The sequence below is a fragment of the Neopsephotus bourkii genome, unplaced genomic scaffold, assembly GCF_033783945.1.
Source record: "Neopsephotus bourkii isolate Nb327-2 ecotype Australia unplaced genomic scaffold, CSIRO-AGI_Nbou_v1 NB_1760, whole genome shotgun sequence".
Lineage (NCBI taxonomy): Eukaryota > Metazoa > Chordata > Aves > Psittaciformes > Psittacidae > Neopsephotus > Neopsephotus bourkii.
Window position 1 is genome coordinate 4,506,548 of NW_026902234.1, and position 22,702 is coordinate 4,529,249.

General features: G+C 39.7%; 1 protein-coding gene across 4 annotated transcripts in view; it reads left to right on the plus strand.

The window, feature by feature from the left end:
- SLC9A4 (solute carrier family 9 member A4) overlaps positions 1–22,702 on the plus strand; it is a 34,990-nt gene that overhangs the window by 1,776 nt on the left and 10,512 nt on the right. For all 4 annotated transcript variants that reach the window (XR_009729116.1, XR_009729117.1, XM_061377628.1 and 1 more), the window contains exons 2-8: positions 2,375–2,838; positions 8,540–8,799; positions 11,930–12,147; positions 15,812–16,014; positions 17,132–17,218; positions 18,545–18,615; positions 20,938–21,099. Coding sequence is in view for 2 of the 4 variants with exons in the window: in XM_061377628.1 (XP_061233612.1) it covers positions 2,375–2,838; positions 8,540–8,799; positions 11,930–12,147; positions 15,812–16,014; positions 17,132–17,218; positions 18,545–18,615; positions 20,938–21,099 (1,465 nt within the window). In the remaining 2 variants the exon portion in view is untranslated. The remainder of the gene's footprint in view (positions 1–2,374; positions 2,839–8,539; positions 8,800–11,929; positions 12,148–15,811; positions 16,015–17,131; positions 17,219–18,544; positions 18,616–20,937; positions 21,100–22,702) is intronic.

The window sequence follows — 22,702 nt, forward strand, 5'->3', positions numbered from 1 at the left end:
TGAAGAGCTGCACACGTGATCTCCCTGTCCTTTTGATCTCTCCATGGGATTTTCAGATGTTACTATGGAACAGACTGTGAGGTGGGACCAATGATTTTCTGGAGGTGGCCTGAAAATAAACATTTTTCATGTCATAGTCACACAGTTGACACAGTCACACAGTTGACAAAAATTGTCACTGACCATGATTTGTCAGCTTTATAATAGCTGATGATCTCAATCCAGTTCCTATAAATAAATTATTCACTGCTAAAATAATAATAAAAACTTTCACAAGTCAAGTCTGCTGTTATGGTGTCAGCAGAATGTGACAATAGCAGTGAGCATATTGATCAATTTCTTTATTCATCATCCATAAAGGCACAGCACTTGCTGTATTATAATGTTCTTGGTTTGAGCAAGAAACAGATGTTATAGAAGAACTGTGTGACATCCCCCAGAGCAGGCCTGTTCCTTAGCCAGGGCTTTTCTAATAATATTATTTTCATTGAAAAATGTGGAGCTGCTGACTCAAAATCTATTTGGTAGGAAGAGTTAGTCTGAATAATCTGGCTACCTAGGGAAGAAGATTTCCAAACTGTTAAACTTTTCAGTGTTCTATTCAGTCATCATCTTCTTTCCAGATTTCAGGATTCCAGGGTGGGAAACATTTCTGAGACCTTGAAAGCCAAAACAATCCCCTTATCCTGTAAAACTGACAAAAGACTTGAATGAGATACTTTTAATTAGAAAAGTAGATGAGTGGAGTTATGATGTTAATATACTTTTCAGTATTTCAAATAATCTCCAAAATATATTATTTAAAATGTTATAAAAATATTTTTCTTTTTCTTTAGTGTTTAACATAGATAATTTAAGGGTTACAAAAGCGCAGTCATGGTATTAACTTCTGGAGTTATGGAATGAAGGTTGACCTAGCCTCAGGCATGGAGACACAGCCACTGGATTTAAAGGTTTATTAGTCTGCCTCATTCTCATTCTTGTAAATTCTGAATAATTCCTTAAATTTCTAATAAAAGAATCTCTCATTTGTAGTATGATTACACAGTTCCTGGTAAAGTAACTAGATGAGCCATTGCTAGACATTATCTTGGTATTGGTATCAGTATTTGTGTCAGATGGGAAGAATTATGCGAATGCAGTTGCACTAGTAGTGCATCAAGGTGGGCAGGAGATTCATACCCACAACATTTATACTGGTAAGTACGACCCTTTTTCTGTAAAACAGCTTGGCTACATCTATGCTTGTATATTACCAAGCACCCTGTTGGGAAGCTGTGTGTGACTGTCCATACCACATCAGTGCTGGCGTATTCCTTCTCAGCTATGACTCATGTTGACAAACCTCCCAGGCAGTGCCCAGGCAGACTTGTGGGCCGACATATGTTCCCACAAGCAGTTTGGATGTGACCACTATTTGCTGGAGTAGGGAAGAGAATTTGACTGTATGGATGCAGCCTGAACCTTTCTGCTTTGAAAATTCTTTGGCCTGATTCATTTGTTATAGTGTAGACTCAACCTTTATTCTAGTAAGGGAAAAAAAATAAAACCCTTAGGATGCATTATTTTCTCAGATATTTAATTGCTGTTGTTAGCTCTCTCAGCTCAGCTGAAATCATCAGTTTTCTTTCAGTAAACTAACCCATAGGGTTCTTTACACTATGTAGGAACAGCAGTTTTCCTAGAAATACAAGGTTAGTCATCTTGTACAATGCCTTATGTTACTGTGGCTTGATTACTGCTGCTTTGGGTATGTTATTGTTCATGAGTACTCAGCCCCTCTGTGGATAGCCTTGAGTCCATTTCATACTTCAGGGGAGTGCTGGAAGTGGAGGGAGCTCAGCAGATGATGGCATCTGGGCTTCTCCCTTGGACTTCTCCAGGTTCCTGGTCAGCACAAGTCCAGCAGGAGCTCTGCAGCCAGTGGCCCTCCACAGCACTGAGGGGGAAGCTGCCTTGGAATCTGAAGCCAGGGAGAGGGTGTCTTTGAGATGGAGGGACAACACTGTGCCTCAGAGGTAGCAGTTTGGCAGCAAGGACTCTTGAAGAATGCTTTCTTTCCAATTTGTGGAGTACAATTTCAAAGAAGTTTCTGCATTCTTAAAAGTAGAGCTTAGACTCAGTCACACTTGCTCAGAAGTTGAGAGTGGGGGAGCAGGTAGACAAGAGATTTATTGCCAAACTCTTCCTCTGCTTTAGAAGTACATGTCTGGGAATGTTTAATTTTGAAGGGAATGGTACTGCCTGTTTTTACATTCATAATATAAAGAACAATATCTGGCTGTCTGCCGACAAAGTATTTGAAGGCAGGCAAAACATCTGTCCGACATCAAGTTAATTTAAATTGGAATAATACCCTAATGTTTTATTCAAGGTTTCCACCTCTATCACCGATTACCCAGACTCATGCCTGAAAGCTGCATCCTGATTGTCATTGGAGCACTAGTAGGAGCGATCATTTTTGCTTCAGATCACAAATCTCCACCGGTGATGGACTCAAGTATTTACTTTTTGTATCTCCTTCCACCCATTATCCTAGAAGAGGGTTATTTCATGCCAACTCGCCCATTTTTTGAAAACTTTGGGTCCATCCTGTGGTGGTCTTTGCTGGGATCTCTGCTAAACTCATTTGGAATTGGCTTCTCCCTCTATGCGATCTGCCAAATAGAAGCCTTTGGCCTGACTGACCTGGACCTGCTGCAGAACCTGCTCTTTGGCAGCATGATTTCAGCTGTGGATCCTGTGGCAGCTCTGGTAGTTTTCGAAGAAGCCTCTGTTAATGAGCAGCTCTACATGATGATCTTTGGAGAATCATTGCTAAATGATGGAATCACTGTGGTGAGTTTCTTTCTACTCCTTGTCTTCCCTTCTTTAGGCTCTTGTGGCTTGTAGGGTTATTTGGCAAAGGACAAGAGCAGCTCTAAGTTGATCCTAGATACATTATTTATGTTGTGGATACTCTATTCCATCACACACAAATAATTTTAATGTATGCAAAGATTACATCTTATATTAACTCTTTAAAAAGCATATTGTGTTAGATCCGATAGGAGAGGGAAGCATAGACCACATCTTGCTTGTGCATTCACTTAAGTGAATAGATAAGCTAAGGCTGGTTTTGCTGGTAGGATCAGTGTAAAACCTAGAAAAAAATTCTTGTTATTGTGCAAGCAGGTAAATAGAATATTCTACTGCTTAAAGACATTGTACTGCTTAACATTCCGCAGCAGGGATAAAAACACAGGAGACCTCCTTGTCACACACCGTAGAGAAGCACTCTGCAAAAAAACCCAACCAAACCAGATGCGAACAACCTCTGGGTGCTGCATTCCTTCCTCCTGCTTCTCCTAGGAAATTCCCCAGAGACCTTAGACAGGAAATCCAGAAGCCACTAATAACTTTGCATAACCATGTTTCTATCAGTAAAAAATTAATATCTGAAAAATATTCACCTTTCTTGGATGCCTTAAGTGTCCAGAAACAGTGCTTCGGGAATAGAAGAGATTTTGTTTGTTGGGGCTTTGTTTGTTTGGTTGTTTTGGGTGTGTTTTGGGTTTTTTAATATGAAAAAAATGTTTTTTTCAGAACTTATCTTGTTAATACTTTTCTAAAAGTTTGCTAAAACTTGGAGCAACCTGAAATTCTACCTGCAAACTGCAACTGACAAAGTCACTTAGAAGACGTGTTTTTCAAGGAAGAGATTTCAAGCAGGAAATTCACTGCACAGAAACTAACAGGACTGTTAATGTGCTGCAAGTTAACTGCAGGTTAAGGAGTCTTGCTAGATAAGATCTTTACAGAATTTAATCACAGGAATCTAGAACATAAAAACTATTCAGATGCTGTTATACATGAGGTACAGTGCAACTTGGACTTTACAATCTGTACAGAGTTCACTGCTGAAAGGCTTCATGGGAGAAGTGCAGCTTATGAGCAATGCAAAAACGAAAAGGAATGAAGTCATTTCTTGCAAACCCTTCTTGGTAAATCAGAGATGTAGGGCTGATGTAGAACTAAGGAATAAATGTTACTTAACTTTACATGCAAACTGCTTGTGTATTACAGTTGTAACAAAATAATCCAAATGCATCTATTACTTTCACCTGCCTTCTTGGTTCCTTCACATGCAGACCTCAAAAAATAATACCTCTTCCTAACACTGGAAAAGGTTGTTTCGTCCTTTTTTTGACTGGCTTTCTACATTGCCTTCCCTTTGTTCCCAGCTGTTATTTATGATGTGGATCCAACTCATAGTATTTACATGAGCTTTCAGTCAGCATCCTGCTACAGCATAAATATGTAGTGACAGAAAGCCTTTAAGAACACTGGTTTGTAGGCATTCCTCAGCAACACTAGATAAGTCAGCAAAAGAGATGAAAGGGCTGTACAGAAGGAGTACTGGCTACACCACTGTGACTTCCATGTGCCCCACATCCTCTCATCTTTGGGGCTCTTCTCACAGCTGCTGTGTTGCAATCAGTTTGTCAGCTCTTGCTGATGCATCTGTGCATCACCCACATCTCATCCATTTTCAGTACATTCAGATCTTCAGAATCTCTACCTAGCTTCATGTTTGAGGATACTGAAGTAACTGCCATCTGTATGGAGTCCAGTAGGTGTATTTCTCCTCTCTGATACCCCTCTTGCTTTTTAAAGGCTTTAAAACTGTGTATCTCAGGTGTCTCAGTTCCTCCCTTTTTTCTCTTAACAGTTTCCTTCAAGTTAACTCTATGTGTTTAAAAAGATAATATCACCAAGATATATTAAGCATACATACTTTTTATGTTGTTTAAATACAAATATCCCCTGATTCTCTCCAGTCTGCTTATCAGCTTGAACATAGTTTTTTTTTCCCCAGTAGGAAAAGCTGGTATGAAATTTCTGAACTTGTGTATTATTAGAGGCAACAACAGCTCCTTCTCCTACATTTAGTTCAATATCCTGGTATATTTTTTTTTTTTTTCAAAATTACAGGCTGCGGAATGCAAATCATGACTTAGGAGTTACGCATTTGACTTAAGGGACGGGGACAAAAGTTCATAATTTACCTTTTTTACCCATTTGTACCTTTTCCTATTCTCCTCAGTAGGGCTATGTCTATGTGTGGAACAAAAAGGCTCTAGGTCCTGTTAATTTCTTCTTGTTCCAGTTGCTTCTAAGCTGACAGCATCAGCAAAGCGCAGACAGCAACAGGACCCAGGACTGGTCCTAGCATGTGTCATATGCTAGTGCAGTTTCAAAGCCCTGTTCAAAACAGTGGTGATGTTAAATCCAGTGCAGATTTCATTCAAACCTGACCACAGCTGGAGGACGTGATTTTGCTGGGAAGTGTTTCAGGCATCGGAAACTGTGTTCCCACATGTACACAGACCATTTCTGTCTCAACAGGAGCTGAACACCTGTGTGCATGAGGAAACAGAATATTTCCCCTTACTACTTCATCTCTGAGGCCTGATTTTAGAAACGCTGAGAACACCTATGCCTCATACTGTAGTCAAAATGAAGTGGCAGTAACCATTTTTTCCTAATGGTGCCCTCTCTTCTTTGTATGCAGTAGCAGAGCAGTTAAAGAAATCTACTGTGTGATGGAGATGCAAGTAAAATAAATTTATTTATTTGAGGAGATTTGAATTTACTCTTGGATGTTCCTGAGAAAGGCTTTGACCACTGGGATATATGGGTGCTAGGAAGGAGGATGAAGATATTCTCTTCTCTGGTTGTTGAAGCTGACCCACTGTGTTCAGAGTAAAAGTGAATACATGTGGTCAGGAAGAGTTATCAGGATGGAAAGAAAGAGTTATCAAGGCTGCTTGTGTTGGCGGTTAAGACGGCTGCTTTTTTTCCAGAGCTTCTGATGTGGATGGTATGTGCAATGTATGTATCATATAGACTGCCAGAGCAGGGACCTGTCCCTGGGGAGGTCCCCTGTGGGCGACAGTGTCACGCTGTCTCTTCCTCTCGCTAGCTCAAACAGCCACCCAGTGGTATACCACTACATGGTAATGTCCCCTCCAAAAAAAACAATGCCTGATGTTCTCACAGTTGTTAAATGAGGCCAGCTATCGATACATCCCTTCACTGGGTGAACAAAGGCATCCTAAGCTGATTCAGGCTTTCCTACCATGTAAAAATTATAATACTCAATTTATTGGCATAAACACCACAGTGTCTAATCTGCTCTAGTGAGAACCCACCTGGGATACTGCATCCAGCTCTGGAGTCCTCAGTACAGGAAAGACATGGACCTTTTGGAGAGGGTTCAGAGGAGGGCCACAAAAATTATCAGAGGGATGGATCACCTCTCCTATATAGACAGTCTCATTTTTCTTCTCAGCCGAGAGAAGAAAAGGCTCCGGGTAAACCTAATTGCAGCCTTTCAGTACTTAACAGGGCCTATAAAGAAAGATGGTGAGAGACTTTTTAGCAGGACCTGTTGTGACAGGACAATGGATGATGGTTTCAAACTAAAAGACGAGAGATTCAGGCTGGATGTGATGAAGAAATATTTTACAATGAGAGTGGTAAAACACTGGCACGGGTTGCCCAGAGAGGTGGTGGATGCACCATCCCTGGAGACTTTCAGGGCCAGGTTGCATGTGGTTCTGGGTAACCTGATCTAGCTGAAGATGCCCCTGCTCATTGCAGGGCAGGTTGGACTAGACGACCTATGAAGGTGCCTTCCAACCCAAACTATTCCACGATTCTATGATTCTAAATGGATCTTTATTTGTATGATGCAGTTCAGGACGTTGTATAGAACAGTTTACTCAAAAAAAAAAGTTATTAAAAAGTGAAAATTATGTCAACCAATTATATCATATAAACACTTTAGGAACCAGAAAAAGGGAGAAAAAATTACTAAGTAATTTCCTGAGGATAATTTGCTTTACACATAAGTCAGAATAGATTCATGCCTTGGTATTTTTTCTAAAGAATCACAAGTCTTAGGAAAATGTTGAAGTCTGCAAGAAAGGGAGGACAGAGAGAAAACAGGCTTTGTAATTAAAACCTGTATGGTAAGTACAGTAAGGGGGTACTTACTGTAGAGAAATGAACCCTCTTTTCCTTATCTGTCACTGAAGAGTCCTATTTTATACATAGCTATCAGTAAAAAGCAGTTCTGGATATTTTCTCCTTTGAAACGTTATGTTGTGCTTTGTCAGTTCCTCAGAAATCTTAGCAATGAGAACAGGTTGTGTGACAGCTCAAGGTCATATGTTCCCAGCAGCAATTTAAGGTTAGATAGTAGCTGGGGAATAATTATTATCCTGATGAGCCTGACCCTTCTACCTGCAAATATCTGCTTTAATCTTCTTAATAGTCTTCCTTTATTAACTATATGAAGAAGGAAGACCAAAGAAAATCAGATAAGGCAAATTGTTTTGGTCTATTTTGCATTTTTGAGCTAATGTTTTGGTGCAACAACTTTGAAGAGGTGGTGTCTTTAAATATCCCCTGAATTCTCTTGGAAACTGAAAGGTGACTTTTATGTGTTACACACTCCCTGTAAACAGATCTGACAGGACTTAATATTAACCAACTGTCAGCAACCTCTAAGACATTTTTGTTGCTATAACACCTATTATTGTGGAAACTTTCTATTATTTTCTAGAAGATGGATGAAAGTAGAATATACTGAAGATTTTTCATCACAAATTTCTGCTGAAAAGGAATTATTGGTAATGCCAAACTTATCTGATCTAAATTAAATCACCTTTACAGGCCAAATTATACAATGTAGGAAATTAATTCTTTCTTTTAATCTGACATTCTTTTTATTTTTGTAATTTCAAGGTTTCTAGTCAAAATATATGTGTGAAGGGTCTTTAGGCCATTTAAAGTGCTTTTGATCCCCACTTCGCAATAAAGACAGAGTTCCTGTATTGTGAAGATAGAGAGGCTGTATCTATCTAGCTAGAGTCAATATGAAACTGAGGCTTCCATATTTCCCTTGCTTTGCCTTGCCTTCCCTCTACTGCTTCTTTCCCAATTCTCAGGGATTCATGATTTTTATGTGTCAAATACTACTGAAAAACATTTAACATTCCCCAGTCTATCTAATGAAGTGTGTCCACTCTACAGATCATATAGACAATCTAAATGGGATTTAAATCAAAAGTGTGATTCTTAGTCACTGCCCTGCCCCATCTTGAATCAGAAAGAGAGCATGGACGGTAGAGCCTGAGGTTGATAGGTACCCACCTGGCCTTTAGATATCTGCTACAAAAACCAGTTGTTAAGTTTACTTTCAGAAAACAAACAAAACAAAGAGTATTCTTTTGTTACTTGAATTGCATTTAATCCCCCAGAGTTTTACTCTTGTTACGTAACCATCTACCCTTCCTGGTTTTGCTATTTTTTGAAATGGTTAACAGACCCTCAATTCTGGGACTTGTTAAGGAAAGCTGAGGTTTCAACTGTTACTTTGCTGATCCATTTAAAGCAATTTCGGGTTCACACACACACAGAGCTATGAGGTGAGTAAGCCTGCCAAGTTCAGCAAGAAACCTGACTGTTGTCTCCTTATTTTCACTTGTAGGTTTTATATAACATCTTCATTGCCTTCACCCAGATGCACAGGTATGAAGAAATAGAATCCATCGATGTCTTTGCTGGCTTCGCTCGTTTCTTCGTGGTGGGGCTAGGTGGCATGTTGTTTGGCATTGTCTTTGGATTTGTTTCGGCGTTCATGACTCGATTCACCCATAACGTTTCTGCTATTGAACCCCTGCTGGTCTTCATGTTCAGCTACCTGGCATACTTGTCTGCTGAAACCCTTTACATCTCAGGCATTTTGGCGTGAGTATCTCTGATGGCTTTTCAGATGGCCTCTGGAGGGAAGTATTATTACTTTGAGGAGGTGGTTTGCATGAGGTTGGTACAATACAGGCATTTTCAATCTCTGTTCCAGAGATCTGCAGTGGAAGGCTTCTAAAAGATCTGTAAAATGCAATGCTAACTAGGAAATGCAAACCTACAGTCAGCATAAGTATAGATGTACTACTGAGGAGTGTATATCTGCTCTGAAACTTGTTAGATTTTTGCCTATTGGAAAAAAACCCTCAAACTGTGGGTGAAGTGACTAGTGCTGCCACCGTCTGTCTGCTGCCTCTGGTAAGATCAGCAGAATGAGAGAACCATTTGCTAATAGGTCAGAGTATCTGTATTTATTTCTAAGCAGCATCACCATCAGATTGCAAGAGAGATGAAAAGTCATGAGTATGCAAACATAATGAAGAATGTCTGCTTTTGTGCATAGCTGTGAACATCAGCTCTAACAGACTTTACTGGAATTACTTTACATTTGTACAGCAGCATTGGAACTGACACTGGAAAAAACCAGACAGCCAAGAACATGAAGTATATATGCATACATACAGTTATGCATATGGATATTGGTGATCATATTTTAATGTGATCAGGATAGCTTGATGGTGCTGTTATGCTAGCAACTGCTTCCCACAGCGAGAAAGCTGAAAGGCCTATTGACCATAGTAAATGAGAAGATTCTGAAGGAAAGAGGGCAGCATCAGGAAAGGAGTCAGAAGAGAAAGGAAGGAAGAGGGGTGAAAGTGAGAGACTTTACAAGAAAGCTGCTGGGAGGTGAATTTCAAACATAATACTGATTTTCAAACAAATAATGAATAATGAATTTCAAACAAAGAGCTCCTCAGCTGGGTAAAGAAATGGGAACCTGATGGTAATAAATTCTCTAGCTGGTGTTGGCTGCTGCGGGCTCAGTGCCTAGCTGTTGAGCGGCATCAGCCTTGAATGCCCTGTGTTAGCTCTGAGCTTGCATGCTAGGTCTTGCAGGCACTGGTGATCCAGAAAGGAGTCCCCTTTACTGAGGACAAACCAATTTAAACCTAACAAATACAAGTGTGTGGCTGCTGATGTTCAGACGATTGCATTTACTCACCTTCACTTGTCAAACCCTGATTTCGTGGAACCATAGAATCATAGAATACTTCAGATTGGAAGGGACCTTTGAAGGTTGTCTAGTCCAGGGGCATTGACCAGGGTATCTTCAACTAGATCAGGCTGATCAGAGCTCCATCAATACTGACCTTGAATGTTTCCACAGATGGGGCATCTACAGCCTTTCTGGGAAACATGCTCCTGTGTTTCACCACCTTCACTGTAAAAGATTTCTTCCTTATATCTGGTCTAAATCTACTCAAATCTTTTAGTTTAAAACCATTACCCCTTGTCCTGTTGCTACAGGGCATATTAAAATGTTTGACCCCATCTTTTTCATAAGCACCCTTTAAATGTTGAAAAGGCTGCAATAAGTTCTCCTCAGAGACTCCTCCAGAATGAACAACCCCAATTTGTTGAGCTTCAGAGTAGAACTGGTTTTGTAAAAACAGCCTTTGTAGATGGCCCTGGGAAGCAGTATTTGAATATTTAGCCATATTAAATAAGTAGTTAGACAGGATGCATGTTTTCCTGAGCAATTAGATAAAGAAGGTGACTCTTGTACTGTGTTTTGTATATCCAACACATTTGCTCTGATTGAGGTAACTAACAACTTCAATTGAGCAGGGTTAGACCTAGCATGTAGTGAGCACTCATACCATATGGACCCTTTCCTACCTGCACTGCCCAAAGTACTGCTTCCCTGCCTATTCTTTACACTAGACTACGTGGGTCTTTATTTCTTTTGCTTCATATTTTCATTAGAATGCTGAAATTATTAGTAATAAAAGAATGTTAATATAATAGATTATTCTTACTGCTTCATTAAGGAAATTATTGCCTGTTTTAGGGATGGGAACTTATTGTCACCCTTCTGAATTATTGAGGAAATCATTAATTTTTCACTTGGGTCATGAAAGTCTATTATGCATGTGCCTCTGAAAGTCAACAGTATTAAACATTAATTCCTAATGGCCTTGTGTTAGAGTGTCCTTGGACCTGCTAAATGTCTCAGCTTCATGAAAATACCCTTGAGATTTCTTCAGTGGAAATTAAATGAGCAGAAGCTGGACGAAGGGTTACTTAATAAACAGTCAGCATTCTCTGAATTCACAAGTTTGGAAAAATATAATCAGAAGAAGCCCCCAAAGACTAAAATACTATCAGTAGAAACTAGATAGATGATGGACTATGTTACTAGCATAGCACTCAAACTATTTATTACCTATGACTATGGAAAATAAAGGGGGAAAGAGGAAACCTCCTTTAGTAGGGCTGCCTAAGTACTACTGCTCCAGGTGATTAATACTAGCAATTGTGTCAGGTGGCTGCTCATGCCTCTGAAGCAGACTCTAGTCTTCATTAACAGTGAAGAGGTGAAAAACATCCATATGCTTCCTTAGCACATTCCCCACACCCTGAATAAATAAGAGAAGGGAAGGACAGATCTATAGGGTAACTGAATTTCCCCTTGCTGTATACAGTGGGCTGCTGTGGGTTGAGTCACTGAAGCTTATCCTAGCCCTGCTGATCTTGCCAGCTAGTTGGCAGGGAGCAGCTGGGAGCATAAGAACTATTACGATGTCTTACCACCATCAGCCACCTCAAAGAACAAAATCACTGAGAGGCTGGTTATATACCTCTAAACACAGGCTAGTATAAAACTGACTTGCCCTTTGTTTGAGACTCAAATATTTGGTTCTTGGTGGCTTGTGCATTAAGCATTCAGGATATAATGGACTTTGAACTGAAACATGATACCCTGGCTTCCTTGCCTGCAAGGCTGACTGGTTTGTTTCCTTTTTCCTATATGCAAAATGGATTTGTAAAGTTGAATGAAGATGCTCTTCTATCTAATGAAATAGCTAACGTTACTGAAGAAATAAAAAGCTTCTTGATATTAGGAAGGTCAGGGACTGGTAACAGAAAGTGCAGATATGAAAGCTGAGGTTGTTCTTAAATGAAAGAAAAAGCCAGGTTGTGGCTGATCTTGATGTTTTCCCTGGTACAGGATGACATCATGTGCAGTGACAATGAAAAAATACGTGGAGGAGAACGTTTCCCAGAATTCCTATACTACAATAAAATATTTCATGAAGATGCTGAGCAGTGTCAGCGAGACCCTGATTTTTGTATTCATGGGAGTGTCTACAGTGGGGAAAAACCATGAGTGGAACTGGGCCTTCATTTGCTTCACCCTGCTCTTCTGCCTCATTTGGCGGACACTGAGTAAGTCAGCTTTTGCAGGCAACCTTCTGTGCACCTCTGAGAGAAACCCTTTGATGCAAAGGTATGTTAGGGAAGTCTGTGCAGACTGGCATAACCAGTTTAATAGCAAATTTGCTAGGCTTATTTTACTGGGAAGTTAATTTCACAAATCTACACATGAAAAATAGGGGAATGGGGGGAAACCCAAACAAATAGGGGTCTATTTCAGATGTGTTGCCTATGAATTATGCCATCCTTTTTGAACCTGAAGGCTTTATTCTGCATGGTCTTAAGTTACAGATGCTGCAAGAGGAAACAAACACATGTACGCTTGGAGAAGTGATGAATTATAACATCCCTTACTCAGCCACTGTTATTTGTCACTTTAATTAAAAATAGGAGTGAACAATGCTTTCGGAATGAAAGGTGTAAAGATGTTTTGTAAGTAGTACACATGAGAAGGCCAAAAATGCAATTCTGCAGGCAACCTTATTTCCAACATTTTTTAACTTCTGAGTACCTCAACTGGCCATCTTAGTTTTGGATCGGGTTTTTTTGTTTTGTTTTGTTTTGTTTTTGTTTTGTTTTTGTTGTTATTTTGTTTTGTCTTGAGTTGCGCTTCCCCACCCCTGTATTTTTTTTCAGAGCAATTTATATTTTTAAAGAAAATGAGAAATCCAAATATTCCATCAGGTGGCCTTGGAGGACATATTCTGAGCACTGACATTTAAGCATCTACCTTGGGTAACTAAGCTAGTAGGTTATTTCCCCCCTGTTTCATTTCTAATCAAAGAAGGCCCCTCTGAGGTCTCCTGTGGGGCAGAAATCCATATTGGTCACCTGCCACCATCTCCTCCAGCCTTCAGGCCTTGTCTATATTTCCTTTACATACAGGCTTTACCTCTGGGCATTGGTCCTGCAACATCTGCTGCAGTACTGAGGAGGAATAAGACCTGCAGGTGACTTGTCAGGGCCAGCTGTATGCTGAAGGAAAAGCAAAAAGGGTTGAAAGGAAAAGGCAAAGGATGTTTGATGGAAAGTGGTTGATGAATTAGCTGAAGGATATGCTTTGTCTTTCCTACCATGCACAAAGAAGGAAGAAATAGCTGAAGACTGAGGGCAGCCTTAGCTGCAGTAACTATGAGACTGTGGATGCTAAGATCCGGAGAGGAGTGATCAAGCCAACAAACAGCAGAATTACAACCCTGGACTTCAAAAAGCAGATTTTGGCCAGTTGAAGTGGTTGATAATGTGGTTGATAACATGAGCTCAAAATACTGGTCTAGCTGGTCACTAATGGCATCCCTCAGAGCTCACTACAGAGACCAATATTGTTTTAATGTCTTCATTAATGACCTGGATAATGGAAGGGAGTGCACACTGAGAAAGTTGGTGGCTGGCACCAAACTGCAAAGAGCAGTCAATATTCTGGATGGTTTCCATTCAAAGGGACCTGGGAAGGCTGGAAAAATAGGCTGACAGAAGCTCATTGCATTCAAGAGCACGTACAAGGACTTACGTGTGGCTTGCAATAACTTCATGCACTAGTTTAGGGTTGGAGTCTAGTAAGCAGCCCTACAGAAAAGGACCTGGCCTGGTAGGTAACAGGTTGGACGCAAGTCAGAATTATGTTCTTGTGACAAAGAAGACAAACAGTGTTCTGGGCTACATCAGCAAGTGTGTAGCCAGCAGGTCTAGGGGAGTGTTTCTTCCCATCTCTTCAGCACTGGTGGAAATGTGTGTTTCCAGAGCAGTTTCTCCAGTTCTGGGTTCCCCAGTATAGGAAGGACACAGAGGTTCTGGATCAAGTTCAGCAGAGGTCACCAACCTAGTCAGAGCCTGGAGCACTGGATATACAGATTGAGTCTGAGTGCTGAGTCTATGCAGCCTGAGGGAGATATAGCACAGAAGAGACATTACATTCTACAAGTGCCCAGTCAGAGGAGAAAGACGATGGAGACAGACACTTCTCAGAGGTGAAAAGCAACAGGACAAGAAGGAACAGACACAAGCTGGAACATGTAAATTCAGGATAGACAGTAGGAACCCATTTCTTAACATGAGGCTGAACCAGTATTGCAGCAGTGGCCCAGCTCTCTATTTCTGAAAGCATTCAAGACTTGACTGAAACTTTGAACAACCTGATCTGATTAGCTCTGCCTTGATAAGGACTTTGACTAGATGACCTTCAAAGGTCCTTTCCAGCCTATAGTACTCTAACATTTGGGGCCAGATAAGTGTTGGCATCAAACACCTGAGGTTAAGGTGCTCTTGCTTGAATCTCTCAGGTGTCTTATCCCTTCAGACAAAAATAATACCAGAGCAGAAAAAAGACATTGATTCAAAACCCATGCACATTTCAAGACCTTTGACTTTTAAGCCTTGGAACCCTGTAGGAAGGCATTTAACGCAAGGGAGAAGAAAGAGGAAACCTGTGAGGGTTCAAGTACATGTGTCTGATCAGCTCTATTATATAGCGATAACACAAGTACTCGGTGATAAAGGCAATATAATTCCTGTGGGCTGACAGCAAAAGAAAAATAACTAAGTATTTTCTTGCTAATCCTGGACCAAGCGTGGCCTCTAGGTTTTTAAAGGCTTACTTTCAGAGTCCATACTGGAACATCCATACAACCGAGACAGAAAAATGCTCTCCTGATGCAAAAGCTATTTTGCTGCTGTATGTCCATCCTGCTCTCAGACAGCAAGGGGAGTGCTAGAGCTTTCCAGAGGATGGTTGAAATATTTTCTGCTAAATTTATTTGCTAAAATGATTACATGAATTTGCCTGAAGCTTGAGTAAAGAGAATTGTCCTGAGTGTGATACTTTACATACGTAGTTTCAATTTGAGTAGCTGATCTCTAACATAGCTATAAGTAGCCAAAAAGGTCTTATATAGAGCAGTATCCAGCAACCTGCACAACAGGGTACTGCTACTGGCCTTACATATAATAGTGCAATGAGTTTAATAAAATAATAAATAATACCAGTAATTATTAGCATTTTTCAGCTTTTACTTCAGAAATTTAAGTCTCCACACAAAACAGGAAACGTTTCTTATGGGAGATGAAGATTAAATCAAGCAGATTGCTGAATATACTCTGTAAAGAAAAGCAGCAGTCCTTACACAGCCACAGGCTCTCTGATTAATGTAACTTTCATTACAAAAGAAATTAAGTTTGAGAAATAAACACGAAATTAGAGACACAATAAGATAGAGGATTAAAAATTAAAATTTTATTACTCTTTACCTTTCAAGCCCTGTCCGCAGGACTTGTTGGTAAAGCACTGCTCAAACACTTTGGGCAGACACTGTGCAGAAAGCAGGAAATACTGAAAGGGAAGGCACAGAAAAAGCTCTCATCCAGTGGATTGTCTTATCTCCAGAACACTTCAGAAAAGAAATGTGCATCATAAATATAGAAAGTAAATATTTTCCCCTAATCTCACTTTAAACTGCATAAATGAATATAAATCGCAAAGCAGGTAGTAACCATGGTCTTTTCGAGGAGATTTTTTAATGCAAACCAGACAGTTAGTCAAAGAGAAGACACAAGAACCCAAAACTGAAAAGACTGCCAACAGCTTAGTGAGCCAAGATGTTGTTTTGCTTCAAGTATTTTCCTTTTCACCTTGGTTAATAATAGTTTGTTGTTTGTTTGTTGTTTTTTTTTACCTTCCTAGGTGTATTTGCTCTCTTCTACATCAGCAACAAGTTCCGAACATATCCCTTCACTTTCAAAGACCAACTCATTATTTCCTACAGTGGCCTTCGAGGAGCCAGCAGCTTCTCTCTTGCATTCTTACTTCCAGTGAATCTCTTCCCAAGAAAAAAATTGTTCATTACCGCTACTCTTGTAGTTATATATTTCACTGTGTTCATCCAAGTAAGTGTATTGCTTAATGGATTGCTTTCATGTAATAGAGGGGACTGAAAGCTTCATAGTGAAGATTGCATTGAATTTCCTCTTAAATCGTGTTTTATGGCCAGATTTAGAACTGCAATGTATAATTACCCTTTCAGGGCTTTCTAGTTATTATTAAACACCTTTTTGAGAAAGTTGGCATTGAAGACCTGTGTCTTTTAAAACATTAAAGGAAAGGAGCATTTTGTGTCCAAAATCTCTTATGTTCACTGCAGGTGTGCTTCCTAATGCTTCCAAGTAGAGAAGCATTTTAACTTTACATTTCAGCACAGAATCATTCTCTGTTAGTGGTGTACCTCACACTGAACAGAAAACAGTATGTCTGTTCTATGAAGGATTTTTAATTTTTTACTTTTATCTTCATTCATCTTGGTGACCAAATGAGAACATTTAAAAATCCTTTGTAAAAGAATATTAGAGAAAAATGAAGTGAATAATTATGATTTCTAAGAATAGCTGTCTACTTCAGATGTTTGGGCTGTTCCACTTGGCTTACACTGCTATATCTGGAAGAACTGGATCTTCTGGAAGTCTTGCATCTCATGTTCTGTATTTTCCTGTACCAAAATCTCAGCTAATCTAGGGTGCCAATGGGGCACTATGCACTTGTGGGTAGATTCCACCAGAATGTTTCTGAAAAAAAAATAAAATAGTTTCTGTTTCCCCTTTTAAAATGCTATTCAGTAGCAGTGCAGCAAAGAATTGGAAAGAGCTGAAAATAATTTTGAAGTTAAAAAAACACACCCAAAGTATTTAATTCTCAACATGCTGAAGTAAGAGATTTCAAGATTGTAAGAACCTCACAAAGACTGTGTTTTCTTTCAAGTGAGTGCTGTTTTGAGGGTTGGCAAGGAGTTAAAACTTGTCAATAAATACAATCTTGATTACAAAAACACTGGTGCATAATTTTTTTAAAGTTTTTAAGTTTTAAACCTCTTTTGTAGCTCTCCATACAATTAATATGACTAATAACACAGCTTCCTTAATTGATTAAAGTGAAATATTTTTGCTTTCCTTCTGTTTTTTTTTTTTTGTCCTAAAGGGTAATTAACGTTTCGACTCATTGTTCCAAATGCAGGGAGTCACAATTGGACCATTGGTCAGGTATCTAGATGTGAAAAAGACCAACAAAAAGGAGTCTATCAATGAAGAGATTCATGTGCGAGTAAGTCTTTTATATCAGTAGCTAGTATCCTAAAAAGAAGAGAAAGGGTATTCTAAAAGAGCTGGACAGATGAAGGCATTTGGTAGCATTGGCATTTGGTGAATTTGGAGACCGAATGCTTTTATCAATATTTGGAGGAAAACTGTAGGCATAATTTTCTAAACTATATTTCATTCATATTCATAGTAACTATCATATTATAATATTATACCACAACTGTCATGGTGTAGCAGGACCCTTACTTCTTGACACTTGTGACCATGACAGAAACATGAAGGCCACATTTACAAAATGCACTCATCATCCTTCCAAGCTAGATTTGTCAAACACCTTCTTGTCATCTTTTGACTGTTTCTGGGTACACACTGACCCCTTAAAAGTCTTGAATCAAGTTTTATTGAACTGAAATGAGTTGAACCATTGGTCTGCAAATTTAGTTTCAAGTTATTCTCAGTAATGGTCTTTTCCCCTCTCAAACATTTACTTTAGCTCCCTGATTAACATTATAAAAAAATTACAGAAAGCTGCTTAATCTCACTTAACAGTAAGTAAAATATGTGTACACGGTTTCATTTTCACAATAGGGAATATATTTGGAATCAACAGAAACACTGTGCCTTAAAATTATACACATGCGGAGACATTAGAATTAGAGCATCCCAACTGGTTTGAATTTAAAGTACATTTAATTCTTATTATTTCAACCCTTATGCTTAACCTTGAAATGAATTTATGTTTAAAAGCACCCTTTGTAACAATATGTATGCAAGCATTCACTGTATTTCTGTCTGTTTCTGTAATGCTAAAAACACACAAAAGATGACTGAAAATCCTGGTAGTTATCTGTGATGAACTTGTGAGTCTCATGACAATTTTCAAAAGCCTTAGAGGATTTGTCAGCCAAGGCAAAGTTAAGGTGTGTGGTACCTGGCCCTGTGCCCCTCTCAGGGAGATCACACATGCGAAAGGGAAACTGGATTGACAGAACCAAGAATTTAGGTTTTGGTCTCAGTAAACACACAGGACCAGGCAATTTGAACGCTCAGTATCATCTTCCTTTACTTGGGCCTGTATGTTGCTGGGTGATGGTGAGATGACAGCAGACTGACAGACTTGCCTCCACCAAAATATTGCCCCTGCAGCCAAGCAAAGGAGCTTCCACAATGGTATCTTTGCCTTGATTTCTAGAGAAATGTAGATGCTTTCAGGATTAACTCACACCCTCCTATAAAAAAAATCTCAAATCCTGTCGACAGCTACATATTTGTGGTAACATTATTTTACCGTAATGGCCACTTAATTTTTTTTCCATGTTTGTTTCTCTAGTTGATGGATCATTTGAAGGCTGGTATTGAAGACATATGTGGACACTGGAGTCATTATCAGCTGAGAGATAAGTGAGCATCTCTTATTGCAGCCTACTGTAATAAAACAACATAGCTATCATGTAAAATACAATAGGTTAATAGAAAAAGAAATCAATCTTGTGCCCCATTAAAGCTAAAATAGCGTGAAAATACTGGGGACATGTGCAATATCTCTTTTTAAAAAGCGAACTCCTGAATGACCATTATCTCTTGGGAGTGCAGTCCTCACATATTGCCTGCTAAATTACTTCTGCACCAATAAGCAGAAAATAAGCCTTCTGAAAGAAAAGCATAGCATGGGAACTCATGCTGCACACATCAGCCTGTGCACATAGCTTTGGCATAAATCTTAGAACCATGGCAATGCTCCTTTAGGTCTGGATTTAGAACAGAAGCTACATAAGGTGTCAGTGCCTCTCTGACTTTTGCTGTAAGCTTCTGCAGCAAATATAATCCTGTCTTAGGGAGTACAGATTCAGTAACAGTTACCTGTCCTTACAAGCCTTCACATTCAGTAATATGTAAAATAAGAGCTCTGAAGGGAATGGTTAAACTTAGATAACCGGTAGCATAAGCAGATACTCTCAAGCTAGTCTTAACTCAGAAACACAGGACCTGCCTTGTATTTTCTAGGAACAGGATGAAGTGATTTTGCAAAGCCTGGCACTGTTCAGAAGTGATAGGCCTGCCATTCTGAGCTGCTGTTCCCTTTACCAGGGAACTTAAGGGAGCACTGTGAACATGTTGGCCATCACTGTAGCACGTGAAAGGAAGTGTGTGAAACACTAATCTTCCTTTCCCACAGACATCTTATTATGATGTTGTGGGCTAAAAGTTATCCCTAGTTATCCTAGTTATGCCTAGACTTCTGTGCTGGATTCCTCTGTCTCACCTTTCAGCACTGGACCCCAGTATCACCAGAGGGGTCTGTTGGGATTCCTTTCATGACTGGGTCTCTCCCTGTGGAAGTCAAGACTTAAGAGTGGGAAGAAGGTGGCTGGTTTGTATCTGGTTCTTGTCCTGGTGAGGAGTAAACACGTAATATGCTAGGGCACATACCTGGAACCAGAAAATAAAATGTTCTTTTGTCTCTCACAGTACAGATTGAACTTTAGGCCACCTGCTGGGATCACACCATTGCCTGTGCAGTCAATAAGATAAACAAATCCTAGTTGGAACAGTAATTCCATTGGAATAGCTGCATTTACTCACATTTGTGAGAAAATGTTATCCCCTTATCTCACATCTACCCAACAGCTACGAAAAGAGTATTTTGTCTAAGCTAGACATAAGAACAGAATTTCAGTTCAGGGACAGATTCAGAAAAGCACAGTGTATGTGAAGGCATTTAATGGAAGATGATTGTATTAAATGGTAATCCCCTACATGTTTCTACTCAACTTTAAAGAGGGTTAGCATATGTATGTCAGAATTCATTACTTAAGGGATGACATTCCAGGAGGCTTTCTGCAACAGAAAAACATGAAGAAGAACAGATACCCCAGTGGAAACATTTGTGTACCTATTTCTGCTATTATGTATAAAAACTAGCTTTTGTTAAGAAAAAAAATGTATAAACTCTCTAGTATTTTTCCTAGCATTGTGGACCACATTACCTTGCTGTGGTAAACTGTAGCTTTGAAAGAAACATATAAGAAGATCCGCTGTTGTTCTATTAAATGCCTGCCTGAAAGCACATACCTGTTCCAAAGCCACACACAACATATTCACATTCAAATTTTGCCCCACATTACTGATATTTTACAGTCTGCAGTATGCAAGCACATAGTATTTTGTGGGCCATTCAATCTCTCTGTTATTCAGAATACAAAGAACTGTATTTTCTCTGCTGTAATTGTCAGGATACAAAATTATCAGCAACATAATGGACCCAAACTACTGTAACTGCTGGGCCATTTAAAGACTCATTGGTGGCTGGCTGAATAGGCCAGGATTGCTGTAAGAGCAGCTGCTGCTGTTATGCCCTACTAGAATACAACATTTGTACAAAAGCAAGGAGACTGTCCATATTCTTTTCCAACAAATGTGGCGGTGTTACATGCAAACATGGACCCAGCCTCTTTTTGCTCTGATTGCAGCTTGTTTCTTTTCTTTTGTCTGGTGGGCTTTGCAATCTCTGTGGACCAGCAGAACATGCCAAATGCCCCTCTAAAGGTCTCCACTCACTAGGCCTTTAGGAGTCCACAGGTGCCTCCAATTTGAATTCAGTTTCTATCACTGAATTATGTATGTGTGCATTTGAATGAAGGTCAGCTTGTGCCTCAAAATAAAAACCCCACATTTCTTTTTTTTTTTTTAACTCTTTGATCTTAACATCTATCTCTTTTGCAGATTTAAGAAGATTGATAATAAGTATTTGAAGAAAATCTTAATTCGGGAACACCAGCCCAAATCCAGCATTGTGTCGTTGTACAAAAAGATGGAGATAAAACTGGCCATTGAGATGGCTGAGAGTAGCATGAAACTTTCAGAAACACCTGCAGCTTCTTCACAGTGAGTACTGACTTCCTGACTCCTTTTTAGTGTAGGTGCAGGAAGGACAGGGACAAAAATGAGGAAATACCCAAGGGATTTTATGACTTAAATAGAAATACATGGGGGGGGAAATACAGTTATGAAAAGAGAAGTTGCTGGTTTGTGCTGGCAATTTGGTGCTCATCATATTTGCACTTTGGTTTTTTATTTGCAGAGTGAAAATTAAAACCAGGGATATTTTTTCTGTTTCTCTTTAATGATAGGCAGTTCTGAAGAGGAATCATTAGTCAGGTACAGAAGCTGCTCTGGCTGCTTTACATCACAGCAGTGGTTCAAGGTGGCTGTACTTGTCACCAAGCTGGCCAGTGGGTTTTGCTCATCAGTGACAGGTGATGAGAGACCTGCAGGAGAGCTTGGAGCCAGATCCCAACTGTATTATCTCTATCACAGATTTTTATTAAAAGCATATTGCCTTGTAACATTTGCAATCATTGCTACTTCAGTTTGCAGTCTTTCAAACTGTCTTGTCCTGTTTTGGTACTTCCTTGCAAAATTCGTCCAATTAAATCCTGAGAACAGCCCTGCAGAGAAAGACTTGGGGGTACCAGTGGATTAAAACCTGGACATGTACCCAGCAACATAAGCTCGCAGCCCATAAAGTCAGCCATACATATCCTAGGCTGCATCAAAAGCAGCATGATCAGTAGGTCAAGGTAGGTGATTCTGCCCCTCTACTCTGCTCTGATGAGACCCCACCTAGATTACTGTGTTCAGCTCTGGGGCACCCAGTACAGGAGAGACATGGACTTGTTAGAGAGCATCCATAAAAGTGATCAGAGAAATGGAGCACCTCTCCTATGAGGAAAGGCTGAGAGAGTTGGGGTTGTTCAGCCTGGTAAAGAGAAGGCTCCGGGGAGACCTGACTGTGGCCTCCCAATACCTAAAGCAAGCTTATAAGAAAGATGGGAACAGAGATTTAATAGGCCATGTAGCTATAGGACAAGAGGTAATAGTTCTAAACTCAAGGAGGGTAGATTTAGACTAGATATAAGGAAGAAATTTTTTTTGAGGGTGGTGAAACACTAGAGCATGTTGCCTAGAGATTTGGTAGATGCACCACCCTTGGAAACATTCAAGGTCAGGCTGGATGGGGTTCTGAGCAACCTGATCTAGTTGAAGTTGTCCCTGCAGATTAAAACTTGGCATCTAACAGACGTTCTTTGCTGAACAGTTGATATTAAAAAGATTGCTTGTCTGTCAGGCTCCTTTCTGTCTGCTGTATTCCCTTAACTGTTCTGAGCCAAGACAAAATGTGCATGTTTGGTAGACAATTTATGGCAATCAAATCATATTTCTCTTATTTTCTTGAGTGAAAGAGAAAATAAGACAAAAGGCTTCAGTATAGTTCAACAATTCTCTCCTGAGCTGAGAATTTAGATTGAAAAATATTCTATGATAAACAGCTGATAATGATGGTCTAATTTTTGCTGTCTCTACTCTGGCTGCAATTGAATTTTACTGTGCATCAACCTCTGATGCACAGGTTTTCCTACTGAGACAGCCTTTTTAAAAATGAAGTGTCAACTTTAAAAAGACAAGTGCAGACTGTGGCACAGAAACA